Source organism: Delphinapterus leucas, chromosome X, assembly GCF_059928025.1.
Source record: "Delphinapterus leucas isolate spDelLeu-1000000601 "Yukka" chromosome X, BTC_Dleu_Yukka2, whole genome shotgun sequence".
Lineage (NCBI taxonomy): Eukaryota > Metazoa > Chordata > Mammalia > Artiodactyla > Monodontidae > Delphinapterus > Delphinapterus leucas.
In genome coordinates, this window is record NC_143150.1 from 30784687 (window position 1) to 30801180 (window position 16494).

Sequence of the window (16494 nt, forward strand, 5' to 3'; positions counted from 1 at the left end):
TAGGTATCACCTCTGCCAGGATTCTTCTCCTGATTAACAAAGAGTAGCAAGACACAAGACACCTTTTTCTCTTACTCTGATAATTCATTGGGTGGACATTTAGCACTATTACTTGTCTGTTATCTATGTACCTGACTTTCCAAATAGGCTGTGACTCTTCAAGAGTAGGGACAATGTATTATATTGGTTTCTTCAGTCACTGGTATGGCGGCAGTACATAGTAGATGTTCATTAAATGCTGCTACTTGAAAAAATAATCTATATATTAACATTTAATAGCCAAATTAAAATTTCTATCAACAGTGGGAAGGAGGAACTTTGGGGGAGTTAAAAATCTATTACAAACTAGTAACGTTTGCCCCAGGGATGTAAAGTTGGTTTACAATTAGGAATAAATCCAGTGTAAACAGAAGGAACCATGTAAACGGAACAAAAGAGAAAAATGTGATCTCAAGCAATAGATGCAGAAAAAGCATTTGAAAAAACTCAACACCCCTTCATGATGTTAGAAAAGAATCCCCAGGAAACAGGGAATAGAAGAGACCTTTCTCAATCTGATAAAGAGCATCTACTAAAACCCAAAAACCTACAGGCTGAACACTCTTCTCCTAAATTTGGGAACAAGTCAAGAATGTCAGCTCTTACCACTTCTATTCAACATTATGCTGAAGGTCCTAGCCAGTGTAATAAGGAGAGACAGAGACAGAGAGAGAGACAGAGAGAGAGAGACAGAGAGAGAGAGAGAGAGAGACAGAGAGAGAGAGAGAGAGAGAGAGAGAGAGAGAGAGCGCGAGCACAGAGGTTTGCAAATGTAAAACTGTCTTTCTGTGCAGATGACATGACTGTGTATGTAGAAAACCCTAAGGAATATACAAACTACTAAAACTAATAAGCAGATTTAGCAAGGTTACAGATTATAAGATCAACACACAAAATCACTGTATTTCTATATACTAGCAACAACAAATTGAAAACTAAGATTAAAAAATCAAGCAATACTATTTCCAGTAGCATCAGAACATCCATTATCTAACAATATATACCCAGGAAAAGACTTCGACCCTGAAAAATCACAAAATATTGCTGGGAGAAATTAAAGACAACCTAAATAAGACCTGACTGAAAGACTCAGTATTGTTAAGCTCTCCATTCTCCATATAGTGATATATAAATGTCACAAAATCTCTACAAAGCTTCCAGCAGGCTATTTTGAGGAAATAGAAAAAATGATTCGAAATTCTGCATGGAAATTCAAAGGATACAGAAGAGCCAAAATGACTTTGAAAAAGAATACAGTTGGAGGGCTAACACTACCCGATTCCAAGACTTATAGAGTTATAGTAATCAAGACAGTGTGATATTGGTATCAAGATGGACAAATAGATCAGTGGAACAAAACAGAGTCTAGAAATTGACCACAGACATATAAAGAACTGAAATCTGACTAAGGCGCCAAAGCAATTCAGTGGGGGTAAAAGTTTTATTCTTCCCCAAATGGTGTGGACCATGTAAAATAACTGTTTAGAAAAAAATGAACCTTGGGACTTCCCTGGTGGCTCAGTGGTTAAGAGTCCGCCAGCCAATGCAGGGGACACGGGTTCGATCCCTGGTCCGGGAAGATCCCACATGCCGCGGAGCAACGAAGCCCGTGTGCCACAACTACTGAGCCTGTGCTCTAGAGCCCGCAAGCCACAACTACTGAGCCCGTGTGCCACAACTACTGAAGCCCACGTGCCTAGAGCCCGTGCTCCGCAACAAGAGAAGCCACCGCAGTGAGAAGCCTGCACACTCCAACGAAGAGTAGGCCCCGCTCGCTGCAACCTAGAGAAAGCCCGCGCGCAGCAACAAAGACCCAACACAGCCCAAAATAAATTAATTAATTTAAGAAAAAAAAGAAAAAAATGAACCTTGACCTCTATCTCATTCCATGCTCAAAAATGAATTCTAGATAGATTATCAGCCTAAACATAAAACTCAGAAACAAAGTTTACAGAAGAAAATATAAGGCAGTATCTTCAGTCTTGAGGTAAGCGAAGATTTCTCAGACCAAACACACAACACAAAAACAAACGATCAAAAAAACGGTAAATTGAACTTCATCAAAACCAAAACTTTCTGCTCAATAAAAGACTCAATTAAGAAAATAAATAAACAAAGGCTGGTAAATAAATCTGCAGCAAATATACCTGACAATGGACTTATATCCAGAATATAGAAAGAACTCCCCAAGTCAACAACAAAAAAAATGCAATTTCTAAAACTGGGCAAAAGACTTGAACAAACATTCCACAAAAGAAGATATGTGAAAGACAAAGGAGCACAGAAAAAGTGCTCAACACCATTAGTCATTAGGGAAATACAAGTGAAAAACACAGCGAGGTACCAATTCATGTCTAACAGAATGGTAAAAATATAAAAAAAGATTAGCAACATCAAATGCTGGTGAGGAAGTGAAGCAGCTGAAACTCTTATTCATTGCTGGTAGGAATATAAAATGGTCCGACCACTTTGAAAAACTGGCGATTTTTTATGAAGTTAAATATATAACTTCCCCAGGATCCAGCAGTTTCACTCCTAGGTATTTACCTAAGAAAAATGAAAGCATATGTCCACAAAAGGTCATAGATAAGAATGCTTAAAGCAGCCTTATATTCATAACAATCCCAAACTGGAAACAATCTAAAATCCATCAGCAGGAGAATGGATTTAAAAATCTTACATTGATATAATGGAATATTTAGCAATGAAAAAGAACTTCTGATATACTCAGCAATATGGGTGTATCTCAAAAACATTATGTTAAGCAAAAGTAGGCAGATACAGAAGGGTACATACTGAATGATTCCATTTTATGACACCAAAATATGGCAAAACTAATCTATAATGATAGAAATCAGAGAGTGGGGGTGGGGAGACTAACTGGAAATGGGCACAATGGAACTTTCTGGGGGAATGGACACGTTCTCTTTCTTGTCTCTGGTGGTAATTTATATGGGTGTGTACAACTGTGGAAATTCATCAAGCTGTCCACTTAAGATGTGTGAATTTTACTGTATGCTAATTATATCTTTAAAAACGATTGCAAATCAGAAGTCAGAAATGCAGTTTTCAAAACCAGTTAAATTATTATTGGTTTAACTAACCTATTTAAATAAGGCACTAAATGAACAACAATTTGTATTTTTCATTTCAATAAAACTTGTAAATCGGTGGCAGTTATTTTCCATCGGCTAGAGCACGAGGAAGAAGCCCTATTACATAAACTGAAACATAAAATGGCACTACGGAGAACGTGATTCTGTCTGTATACCTCAAATGAAAAGCATGTGTAAATTATTACTGTAGAACACAAGAGTTCCAACAAATGTGTTTACATAAAAAACTGACTACAGTTCTGGACTAATAAGAAATATGACCGCTCTCCTTGAGAGTATAAAAAAGGGTCAGGCGCAAGGCCATTTTTATGACTAAGTTGAAGCTGCTGTTTGGAAAAAAAGGATGTAACTTCAGTTGTGTTAAAACATTTATCTCCCACAAACTCCCGTGACTCTTTCTGCTGCCAGCCCGCACAAACTGGGGGTCTTAGATGAAAATCACTGAAGTCTAACTAAAAACCCAAAAAGTGAATTAACTTACCCAAGGCTTCACAGTCAAGCAATGAACTGGGATTAAAATTCAAGTATCTCGATTCTCTGTTATGATTAATTAATTCCGCAAGGATGTTTTAAGTATCTACTCTTCTAGGTTCTGGAGGTAAAAGGAAACCTTACTATCAAGTTGGTCAGTGATAAAGTCTGACATTTATGTAGCACCTAATGACTTATAAAGAGCCTTCACATTTGTTGTGAGGCGACCAGGATAGTATTATCACCTTTATTTTATTGATGAGGAGAGAGATCCATATAGAAGTAGTAGGTAAAGCTTCTAGGCATATATCATTTTAGCTAAACGAACTAGAGCTACCTTGAGATTGCTTATATTTTTTAAATAACAGGACTTCCCTGGTGGCGCAGTGGTTAAGAATCCGCCTGCCAATGCAGGGGACACGGGTTCGAGCCCTGGTCCGCGAAGATCCCACATAACGCAGAGCAACTAAGCCCGTGCGCCACAACTACTGAGCCTGCGCTCTAGAGCCCGCGAGCCACAACTACTGAGCCTGCGTGCCACGACTACTGAAGCTCGCACGCCTAGAGCCCGTGCTCTGCAACAAGAGAAGCCGCTGCAGTGAGAAGCCTGCACGCTCCAAGGAAGAGTAGCCCCCACTTGCCGCAACTATAGAGAAACCCCACACGCAGCAATGAAGACCCAAAGCAGCCAAAAATAAATAAATAAATAAATTTTAAAAATTAAATAAAAATATTTTAAAAAACAATTCATAAAGTATAAAACATGTCTCTGCCACTTTAACCTGGCGGCTTCTTATGCTTCTTAATACAATGTTAAAAAAAATTTATTTCTGTGGGGTTGCAACCCCTTAAATCTCTCCACTTTTGTTGTTTCCTTCTTTCTTTGGTCTTCACATTCCTTAACTGTAAACATCAACGTGCTTCAGTCCTTGGTTCTCTGGTCTTCGCTTGCTGTATTATCTCCCATCGTCAGTGTGCTTTGGTTCTCACACAGCTACGACTTCCAGATGTGGCTCTCCAACCCTGATCTCTCTCTTTAGATTCAGTTCTGAATTTCTAATGGCCTGATGTTATCTCCATTTCAATAACCTTCTACTCCAAATTCAACACCCATCAAAAACTGGTTTCACCATCTCCCCTGTAAAATCATCCATCCATCATTTTTCTATAATATCCAAACCTGAAATCTCAGCACTACCTTTGACTCTTCTCCCCCAGCCAGCAAGTCTTCCTCTTTTCTTCACAGTGTTTCCTGAACCTGTCACTACCTGGGTTTAGACCTGGCTGCTTCACATCTGGGCTCTTAGGGCAGCCCGCCCTCCAGACTCTGCCTCCGGCCCCTATCCATCTACCTCTAATACATCTCCCACATAACCGCCAAATTAACCTTTCCTCTTCCTTGCTTTCATCTTGTCATTATCCTGCTCAAAAACCTTTGACAGCAATTCAACGTTCTAATCAATGAAGTCCAGACATTCAAAGTTTCCCAAAACCTGACGTCAACTACTACTCTTCTCTATGTGAACCCAACGGCTTAGCCAAGATGATCCATTCACTGTGCCCCCAAACATACCTTATACTTTCCCACCTCTTAACTTTTGTCCCCGTTATCCTCCCTCTGCTAAAATGCCTTCAGGGTGTCTTCACGCTTCAAACCTCTCTCTAATCCTAACTGTCCTCTGTTCTACCTCAGCTCAAAGGCATCTCTCACCTTCAACGCTGCATGGAACATACTGTCTGTATTATTCAAATGGCACTGTCTTGCTTTTCTCCATTTCGAGCAGGTGTATTATCTCTCTAGGTAGACGTAAGGTCAGGGATCAGCCATATCTAATTATTTTATAGCTTCTATATCACCAAGTCCAAAGCCTTGCTCATAAGTCAGTGCTCAACAAATATTTGTTGAGTGATGGACAACCGAAGCTGTTTGCTACCCATATGAAGCTTGGAGCAGAAATTTTCCATCTTGAAAATGCTTGTAAGCATCCTCTCCTTAGCTGTTACATCGTTAGCTCTATTTTTTACGGAGATTTCTCCAAAGTATGTTGACGGTGATCTGGTTACTGGGAAGGTGATCTGAGGAAGATACATGGTACATTTCTAAAACCAGACAATAAGAACAGTTCCAGAGATAGGGCTCCACATTCCACACAGGGACATCTCTTCCCTGGGCAGTTTTAATGCTTCCAGTTCATCAACCCTTCGTTACCTTCCAAATTAAGTTAGCTGTAATAATTTTTTTTTAGCTGTAATAATTTTGTAATGTAAATAAATTTTAGGAAGTTAAATTTATATAACTGGCAATGCAGGCCTTGGAGTCTTACTTCACTATAATGGACGTCCATCATTCCAGCATCTTCTTTCATTGCTCCTTCTTCATCTATATTGGGAGTAATTTTCTTGAAGGCTGAACATCCATTAGGGAATAACTCTGTGTGAATAAAAACCGGTGAAGTAAATTTATTTTTAAAAAGTGTTCTGTAAATAGCAGATAGCCTTACAGGGATTAGTTACCCTTAAAAATAAACACATATTTTTGTAAGGATCAAAGTCATACGTGCAATTTTCAGTTACAAAAAAAGAATTTTACAAATTATTTCTACCTACTATACATCCTACCAGTCTTTTTTACCAAATGGTGAGCGCAAGTTACTTCCAAATAAGTTTCATTCTCTGACTATGCATCATCTTCAATGGCTACTATAGTAAATGTTTTCCTAATGTGATCTAAAAATTGTTATTAACACTTTGATCCTGTGTACGTGTATGGTCTGTCACCTAAACAAAGAGAGCATGTACTTTTCAGGTAAACACCGAATGAGCTTCTGTAGTCATCTCTAGTTCCTCACTTCACTGGAGAATTGGAAAAGTGGGTTGTTAGCCTAGCCTAGGACTTGTAAAGAGAGGCAAGAAATAAAACAGATGCCAGGGATGAGGCATCCTTAGAGAAACAGGATGGGGCGCTGGAAGAACCAGAGCTTTTGGAGTTAGACAGACCCAGCTCTATCATTAATTGTGTGATTTCAGACATGTTTCTCTCTCTAGGACTGTAAAAAGTTCCATCACCTGTAAAATAGAAACAGCAGCTACCTTATAAGAATTCAATGAAATGTAAAGTGTTTAGAACAGAACCTAACATATAACAAGTGTGCAATGAATTATTATTACCAAACAAAGCTACCAATGAATAAACTAGCTTTCTCAAGATACAATAACTGCTGGCAGCTCGTATAGTAAGTGACTGCAGCTGGACCCCTGGGAAGTAGGAAGTGAGCGCAAGCTGAGAACAGCTGCTGTAGGACTGTGGACCAACCTGTTACTGTCGAGCAAGAGTATGGGTATAGGCGGCCACGTGGTTGCCCTCCCTGCAGACTCTGGACATAGGAACATGTCCAAACACTCCTGCTCTGGCTGCGTTTACCCCTAAGGGGGCTGTCATTTTACAGTTAAGGAAATTTTGGCTTCCTTATAACCGAATCTGCTAGGCAGTGGAAAATGGCTGGTCACAAAGGGGACAGCTTTTGCAATCTATTGTTCTACAACCTCTCTAATAGTGATGCTCAGAAATGATGACCTACTCACGACTAAATATTTGGTAAGCTTCCTGGTGTTAGAGGTTGGGGAAGGAAGAAGGAAGGTTTAAGAAAGCCAAACCTCACATTGAGGAGATTTCTCAGCATTCTGATGGAAAGAAAGGGTCATGTATCATGGCTTGGATTTTGCCAACTCTTCTTGTCTAAGTGAATGCTAACTAGACATACATCTTCTGGTAAGACGCTTGATAGAAAATGAGTTATCAAGTCAGCATCACACTTCTATGAGAGAGAGAGATGGGATTCTGGTAAGGGAAGATGGGGTTATTCTGAAGCACTTTTTCAAAAATGGAGAAACCCATAGGGAGTAGTCAGTGGATTTCTGTTAGAGAAAAAGGAGAGGCAGAAATGAAAATAAGATTTACCTTGACCCAATGGACTTTAGGGCCATTTTTGTTCAAAGAAATTAGGTAATAAAAAAAAGGCACCGAAGATAGAGCATGGCATGTTTCATTTCTGAGGATAAGCATGCCTAAAATGGTCTGTTATATAGACTGCTAGGGGAATTCTATTCAAAGGGCTGGATCACAACACGATAAGGAGAATGTAGATCAATTCATCACTTCCTTCTTCAACAGTCTTTCTATAAAAAAACAAATTCAGCTGAACTAACCATCATGCTCAGTGCCGTAAGTTGATTTACATTTGGGTTAATATTCCTTATCTTGTCGTGGACCAGTAAGAAACCGTTCTCAGACTGGCAGTTGCGTCCATGGGACACTCTGAGTAGCAGTGCATTAGGAGAACTTTTTGAAACTTAGGAGAAAATGTCCCACTTGATTACCTCTATGAAGTCGAGAGCTAGGCAGTTAAGGAAGAGGGCCCCAAAACTTGACTGAAGAGATAGTGTGGTCCTTAACAAAGAAAAGGGTCAATCCCTGAAGGCCTCAGGCAGCTAGGTCCACGACTGGGGGAAAAATCCTGTCTACGCTGAGGATATTATTACTTTAAGTGATTCCCAAATCTAGGGTTTCTCTAGTAGGCCGTGATTTAGGGGAGGACAAAAAGGGGCACACTCCTATTTCTGAGATCAGATGAGACTAAAGCATCTTGGGAAAGAGTCTTCCAGTGTGTACCTTAAGTAGAAGGAGGGTAAATTATGGTTCTTCCTTTGGACTTCATTGTGTGTATCATCCGGTGTAAAGACTACTATTACGGATTTTCCGCGTCTTGCTAGGTGTATTACCTTGAGTCCTATGCCTGATGACGTTATCTCTAGCTCGAAAAGCCTATATATCCCCTTGTTTGCTTAAGTTATCAACACCCACCAAACTATCCAACACCCACCAAACTATCCAATGATAAGAGGACTCCTTTGTTTGTTAGGGTCTTTAAAATGCTCAGGGAAAATTCTGATTCCCTTTAGTCTTGTTTAGTTTAGTCTTGTTTCAGATGAAACAAGTTGCTGAATCTAGGCCAGTGTATATGTCCCAACAGAGGGAGGCACGTGTGTGAGGGCTCTCCCGTAGCCCTCTGTAGCATTCTATAACATGGTCTTGGAGGCTCTGCTTTGAATCTTTCTGGTATGTGACCTGGATTCCTGATTTTGCCCTTCATAGCTGTAGCTTCTGTATTCCTGATTGCTGTCCAAGGGAAAGCAAGATGCAAACTGTCCAAGTAGAGACCACTACACCTTGAGAACAAATTGTCCCATGAAAAAAGCAGGGAGGAGTTTCGACGATGGGAAAGCAGTTCAACCCTTGATAAAATAAGACTGCTGGTCAGAAGAGGGATAGGAGGTAAAAGCGGAGGGCAAAAAGGGAAAAGGCTGTGATTGGGAAGGAAGTGGGTAAAGAAAAAGCTTTGCTGGACTTAAGCTATCAGAACCTGGGTATAAAGACTTGGCAAAGGGAACATTATCCTATAAGGCATGAAAAGAACAGACTCTATGGGAAATGAAATTCCTTTTCCCGGGGTGCTGGAGGAGCTCTACAGGCCTGAAGCTTTGCTGAACCTCGGATGCTATGTGGCGGTGTAAGAATGCAGACTTGATTCTTGTCTTCCCTGGGGGAAAACAGTTGTGCACTCTCTCAGGAAGAGAAGAGGAAGAGGTACCTAAGTCTAGGCTCCAGAGAATGAGATCTAGAACATTTTGAGGTTTTCAGACACAATAAAAATAAGGAAATTTAGATCTGTTTCTTATTACATATTTTTGGGAGTGGGAGTAACTAACACCTAGTATCACCACTTAGAGATAACTTAGGGAAAGGGAAGAGAATGATGACCCTTAAGATCTCTGGTACAAAGAGCAGGAACTCTGGCTGCCTGAAAGACGTCTGAGGGTGGCGGTGGGACAGGGAGAACTGCACACCTCCTCCCCCTTTCCCTTTCAGTTCAGGGCCTGAAAAATGAAAAAAAGGATCTAGAAATGGGCCCTCACTGGTGTTCTGTGGTCACCTCTGGAGGCCAGGGGCCCATTTCCTTGCTCGCTTAGGCAACCACCCAATGAGACAAACTATTTTTTTCTTCTTAAAAACTCTAAACAGGAAATCGTGTGTCTCCAATGCATCAGCTGTAGCATTTCATTCCATCCTGATGAAAAAAAAAGCTTTATAATGACTTCAAGAGAAATGGCATAGGACTTTGAGAAAACAGAAAAATTCTGGCAACCGATACGTCAAAGATTTTGGCTTCATTATCAAGGACACTTGATAGAAAACACAGGGTTCTACAACTGCTCAATTATTTTTGTTAAATAAGTGTGTCTTAAGCATAAATAAAACTTTTTTTTTCAGTCCTGCACTCAAACGTACTTTTATTTACTCTGTGAATATCCAGGTCTTATCTAGATCATGGATTTCTCAGACTGAATGACAGGTTAACAGATTAAGTTTTTAACTTCTGTTTTAACATCAGTGGTCTACCTGGGTATAACTATCATAGCTGAATCAGCTAATTAGCAAAATCAGGTGTTTTCGATCATTGGCATGATTGAAGCTAAGGGGGGAAATCCTGAGGATTTTACTACTGCCACCATTTTAGAATACGATTTTCTAGTTTGAGTAGAATTTTCCAGGCTTAAAAATAGATGGCACCTATAAATAAATATGTAAACCTCTCCTATATTTAACATTATTATTATTTTTTTTTTTTTGCGGTACGCGGGCCTCTCACTGTTGTGGGCTCTCCCGTTGCGGAGCACAGGCTCCGGACGCGCAGGCTCAGCGGCCATGGCTCACGGGCCCAGCCGCTCCGCGGAACGTGGGATCTTCCCGGACCGGGGCACGAACCCGCGTCCCCTGCATCGGCAGGCGGACTCCCAACTTCTGCGCCACCAGGGAAGCCCTTTAACATTATTTTTTGTTTAAAATGCAAAACATCATTTTTTTCCTACTCAGAGAAGGGCTCTTTGATTTCTGTGAAGGATCAACTCTAAAAAAACCTTGAAGGTATTATGAAATACTTAAATGACCAGTTAAAAGCACTGTTTCCACTTGTTGAAACATGTCACATTGTTTGATGTTCAGGCTAGCTGCCGCAAGCTAATGTCCAAAAAAAGCCCACAGCAATATTTAAGTTGCTATTTTCTCCAATACTATAGTTATAATTCTAAAGCTTAAGAACTGATAATGGAGATGAATAATTCTTGATTTTTGCTTAGTTTTAAGGTCTTTGCACTTGTGAAAAAAGTTCTAAGGAAGCATTTTAATACATTTAACTATTTTCAATATATAAAGGGTTTATACTCAGTAGACAAAAAACTCTTATTTCGGATTTCTACTACTGAAAAAGATGAGATTATATTAACCTGATATACCTGAAAGACACACCTAAAACTTTATTTACTACCATGTTTAGGGCTCTCATATTTGTTAGTTTTTTGCAACTGCAGGTGTGCAATTTCAATATTTGTTTTTACTGCAATTTCTCAGGCATACCGGTGGTGTAGGAAAAAAAACCCTCAAACAAGGCCTTCTTCTGATAATTAATCCCATTCTCCATTTTGAAACCACTATGTACTAAAAAGAGAATACTAGAGTATACCAATTTCAAAATATGGATTGTTCAAAAGAAATTCAGTATCAAACAGAAAGGGTTAAATTTAAAATATAAGTAAAACGAATCTACATTTTAGTCATGCTATCTGGGAAGAAAGATACATAGTTAACTGTAGGAATTCTGGAATTAAAAAACAAAACAGAACATGGTAGTGTTCTCAGAGCCAAAACCGCAGCGATGTGACTCCCACAAGATGGTTTCATTCTGCCCAAATGTCACTCATTTGACTGCCTTCAAGGAAATAGCTTGGCAATTATGATAGATAGCGGGAGATTTCTTTGCAATGTCCATTGCCAATCAATTTTTAAACCTAACTCAACTGTTTTACTATTTAAGTACAACAGTCAACAATACTAATTTTGGAAAGGGAAGCTTTCAGGAAGATTCCTGAATTAGACTTGCTGGATCCTGAGCCCTTCAAGACCATGACTCCTTTTTGTGGCCCCCTTCCACCCCTGCAACCAGCCCCAGCTCTATTGAGACATAATTGATATCTCACACTGCGTAAGTTTAAGGTGTATGTGTTGATTCGATACATGTATATATTGTGAAATGATTACCACAGTAGTGTTTATCACCACACATAATTACCATTTTGGGGGGAGTGAGAACATTTCAGATCTATACTCTTAGCAACTTTCAAGTATATACAACAGTACTGTTAACTATAATCACTATGTACATTAAGACATCCAGAACTTACTCATCTTTTAAGTGGAAGTTTGTACCCTTTGACCAAAATTACCCCATTTCCGCTACCCCTGGCTACCACCATTCTACTTCCTGTTTCTACAAATTTGGCTTTCTAAGATTCCACGTGTAAGTGAGATCATACAGTATTTGTCTTTCTCTGACTTATTTCACTTAACATAACGCCCTCAAGCGCCATCCATTCTGTCACAAATGGCAGGATTTCCTTCTTTCCATTGATTATATGTGCCATGTCTTCTTTATCCATTCATATGGATACATTTCATATGTTTTCATGTTATTAATAAGCATCCTTTCATTTCAGCTTGAAGAACTTTTTTCAGCGTTTCTTGGAAGACAGGTCTAGTGGTGATGGACTCCCTCAGCTTTTGCCTGGGAAAGCCTTCATCTGTCCATTTCTGAAGGACAACTTTGCTGGATGGAGTATTCTTGGTTGGCAGTTGTTTTTTTTTTTCTTTCAGCACTTTGAAAATATCATCCCACTCTCTCCTGGCCTGTAAGGTTTCTGCTGATAGTATCCCATAGATCACATAGGCTTTCTTCACTCTTTTTCATTTTTCTTTTTTCTCCTCTGACTGGATAATTTCGGTTAAAGTCCGGTCTTCTAATTCAGGTTATTTCTTCTGCTTGATCCATTCTGTTGTTAATACTCTCTACTGCGGTTTTTCACTTCATTCATTGTATTCTTCAGCTCCAGAATATGTTTGGTCCTTTTTTGTGAGATTTCTATCTCTGTTTAACTTCTCATTTTGTTCGTGTATTTTCTTGATTTTGTTGAATTTTCTGTTTTATTGTGGCTCACTGAGCTTCCTTAGAACAGCTATTTTGAATTCTTTATTAGATAAATTGCAGATCTCCATGTCTTTGAGTTTGGTTACTACGAGATTATTGTGATCCTTTGGTGGTGTCACGTTTCCTTCATTTTTCATGTTCCTTGAAGTCTTCCATTGTTATCTTCACATTTGAAGTAGCAGTTACCTCCAACCAACTTTACTGACTGATTTTAGGAGAGAACAACTTTCCATCTGTCCTGCTGGGGATTCTGAGGCTTTCACAGCCCTGCTATGGATACACCTGCTCCACAGTTCTCGCTCCCTCTTATGACAGAATTCTTGAGCGTGTATGTCTTTTCTCCATCATGCAATACACCAGGCCAGGTGCTAACAGCCTCCCATTTGATCTCCCAAGGGTGATTCTAAAGTTCAAGCTTGTGGTCTCTCCCTGGCCCACCGATTCTGGCTGGTTTTCTGCACATGCTCACTAGCCATCTGCCTTCAGGAGCACGCACAGAGATCCAGCTACAGTATGTGGTTGAGGCACATGGAGCACCAGGGGTGCCTGTGGGCCAGCTGGGTGGGATCCACAGGCTAAATGTCTCTAGCAATTTGTTGGTGGGCTTTTTGATGGAGTCTGTGATGCGGTTAGTAGGATCTGTGTCCCTGTAATGCCCTCTAAGTCCGATCTGCTGCTCTCCCAGCCTCTTCCTGCCCCCCACTCATTCAGTTCGTGACTCAGTACTCTCGATGGGGCAGGAGAGAAATGGGCCTCTTTGGCAACATCTGCACTGCTGGGAAAGGCAGTGCCCACTCACATGCTCTCACTTTTCCCTGCAGGAGAAATCACGGTGAGGAAGTCTATCTTGGCACTGAGCTGTGCCACCTTGGGGAAAGGGTGACACGAGTGAAATCAAACTGTTCCTCTTGTCCTCTCCAGTGTATTCCAACTTGTATAATTTTTGCTCCGACAGCACGCTGGAACTTCTCCACTGGACTTCTGGACTTCCCCCAAGGCTCTCTCATCTGTGGGTGATTATCTAAAGACAGTGTTCTCCAGGGGATCCCGGACTGCAGCTGAGAGGGGCTGGAGCCAGCTCACAGGCCACTGCAGGGTCCACAGACAGGACACAGATCTGTCTGCCTATTACCTGATGCACGGGTGGGTAAAATTCCTCCCAGGTCCCTTGGCATGTGGTGCTGGATCCCACAACTCCCACAAAGGCACTTACGTCCATGTATGGATGCCAAATTGCTGTTGAGATGGGTATACAAACGAGGGACGTCTTATAGGGCCATCTTGCTGATGTGCCAACTCCCTTTTAATACCAAGATACTGTTGCACTAAAGTGGCTGTAGAGTTCTAATTTGTTGGCAGTTGTTGGTAAAGTTGAGGCAGATAGGGGAAAATAAGTGGTGTGTATTATCCACGGCTTCTCATAAGCCCTGAGAATTTAATTTGTGGCAGTCTTCCAGGGAGACAGTCTTGGAGAATAAACATTGGGCATCAGGCCTGGCCCTGTACTATTTAGCTTATTCTTGTACTCTTAATGAAAGCAGAAGGCAAATGAACAATCCCGTTTTCTTTTATAACAACTTCTGTTTAACAGTGAATAAGGCTAAAGGTATAAACACATTTTTCAGAGCTCAATCATATCACATTCAGTGTTGCAAGCTACAAAGATAAAAATTCTTGTGCTAACTGAAGTTCTCCCCATCTCTAAGAACAGAAATGTCTTACTTTTTCGATGAAGAAACTCTGCAACCAAACCTGCTACATGGACATAACACATTGCTGCCTGAAAAAGGATGACAAAGAAAGAACTGTCAGATTGCGCTCCAGGGGTTTTGCAGGGTTGTGTTTAGAACAAAGCCGTAAGTAGTCACCTCTGAAAAATCTCCATTTTTTATATGAATCTTTGCCATGCTATCAAGCCAGGTTTTCCTGAGCTCTGGGGTACTTGCATAGGACTTGGCTAAGCTATACTGGAGATCAATTAGCATTTCGGGGTCTTTCTCATGCTCCTTCATTTGAGCAGTGGCCATAAGAACAGTACGGATTCTCTTGGTCAAGTCTTTAACCTCTGTGGGAAAAGCAGTTGCCTAATATCAAAACAAACAAAAAAAGACATGTTTATCAATATTACCAGTGTGCTCTAAGCCTAGGCATCCAATCCTGGGAATAACACACAACTTTTACCCCTTGTTAGAGATCTTGGTATTTGGTTCTTGGTTCTTGGCATGTGACATGCCTAAAGAGTTTTAAATTAATTCTTTAAAAATATATCTCACTAGCTCAGGCTTCAAAGGCAATGAGTTTGAGGGCAGTATATTCATAATACATAAAAGCACGGACTTCGGAGCCAGTCTACCTGGCTTTGAACCCTAGCTCCTCCACCGTGAACTCTACAGCTACGAGTGTAATCTATATTCACTTTTATTGTGTAATTTTAGTTACAACAGTAACTAAAAATTGACAGCTTACTATGCACCAGGCAGTGGCCTAGGTGCTTTACATGTTTTAAATTTTGTAACAACCTTATGAATTAAGTACTATCATAATTCATTTTACCAATGGAAAACCGAGGTACACGGCAGTTAAGTAGTTTGGCCAAAGTCTTGCAGTTGGTAAGTGGTAGAGACAGGATTTACACCCAGGCAGTTTGGCTCCAAAGCTAGTGATCTTAGTCACTCTTCCATACCGACAAGCATACTTATCCCATCTACCAACTACCATATACACTAAGGTGAAAACCATACTGCAAAAATTTCCAATTATGCAAATAAGAGTTTATGAATCACAGAACGCTCTGAAGAGTTTAAAGAGATCATTAACTTCTCTCAAAGTGTCTGTACCCAAAAACATGAAGTTCGAGTTTCCTCTTTATCTTGGGCACTATTAAGGAAGTCCTATTGCTTCCTATTAACCCCACTGGAGTAATCACAATTATTTGTAGGATTCAGAGAAGATGAGTAAGGGACAGGTACAGGGCTTTGGGAGCCTTTCAATGTGAATATAACCAAATGTGGAGAAAATTATTTTTAAAAGTGCCTTCTTTAAAGATGACTTTTAAAAATAATTATATATGTAAAGTCTCTTCTTATACATTAATAGAGATTCCATTTACTGGGAGAAAGCTATACTTTGTCGTACTAGAGTTTATTGGTAATGACTTCCCTACCAGGATAAAACTAAGTCATTTCAGAAATGAGTCATGAAAAAGATTTCCTATCAAGGAGGGCTAAAACAGACCCCATTTACTTTGAAAAAGTTGCTAACCCAACTTTTACATAACGTGGGATTAAGGATGGTAAAAACTGGTAAAAATAAACTCTTAGGGTGTAAGTAAAAAAATCCTAAATGACACAAGCTTTTTCTGTGCTCATGGGATTAGTTGAAGCATATACTGATCTCCCGAGGAACCAGAACTGGCTGAAAAGCAAACTTTCCCAGCCTGACAATGGCTGGCACTACTCAGTGTTTTTTTCAGTTTCAGCAACATTCCTATGGGAATATTTTTTGGTACAAAGATTCGACACATCCCAAACATTAAGTATGCTGTGACTGTGAGCCTTTTTTTTTTCCCAGATTTTACGCAAATTGTCAAATTATGCTGAAAGATGACTTTTCCCAAGAATGGGGATGATTCCTCGGGCAGGAAAAGTTCTCTACTGGCAAAGGATTCTTCTTCCCTTGTACGCATGCATCACTGAAGATCAGAACCTGCTCTCCATGCAACAAAACAAAAAATGAATTTTCACAATGTTATAGGTCTTAAGCATATAGCTCGG

At 40.1% G+C, this 16494-nt stretch overlaps 1 protein-coding gene across 6 annotated transcripts in view; it reads right to left on the minus strand.

Moving 5' to 3' along the window:
- Positions 1-16494, minus strand: part of DOCK11 (dedicator of cytokinesis 11) — a 195015-nt gene that overhangs the window by 21186 nt on the left and 157335 nt on the right. For all 6 annotated transcript variants that reach the window (XM_089904147.1, XM_089904143.1, XM_089904146.1 and 3 more), the window contains 3 exons: positions 14590-14805; positions 14444-14501; positions 5951-6057 (listed from right to left, as the gene is read on the minus strand). In XM_089904147.1, coding sequence (XP_089760273.1) covers positions 5951-6057; positions 14444-14501; positions 14590-14805 — 381 coding nt within the window. The remainder of the gene's footprint in view (positions 1-5950; positions 6058-14443; positions 14502-14589; positions 14806-16494) is intronic.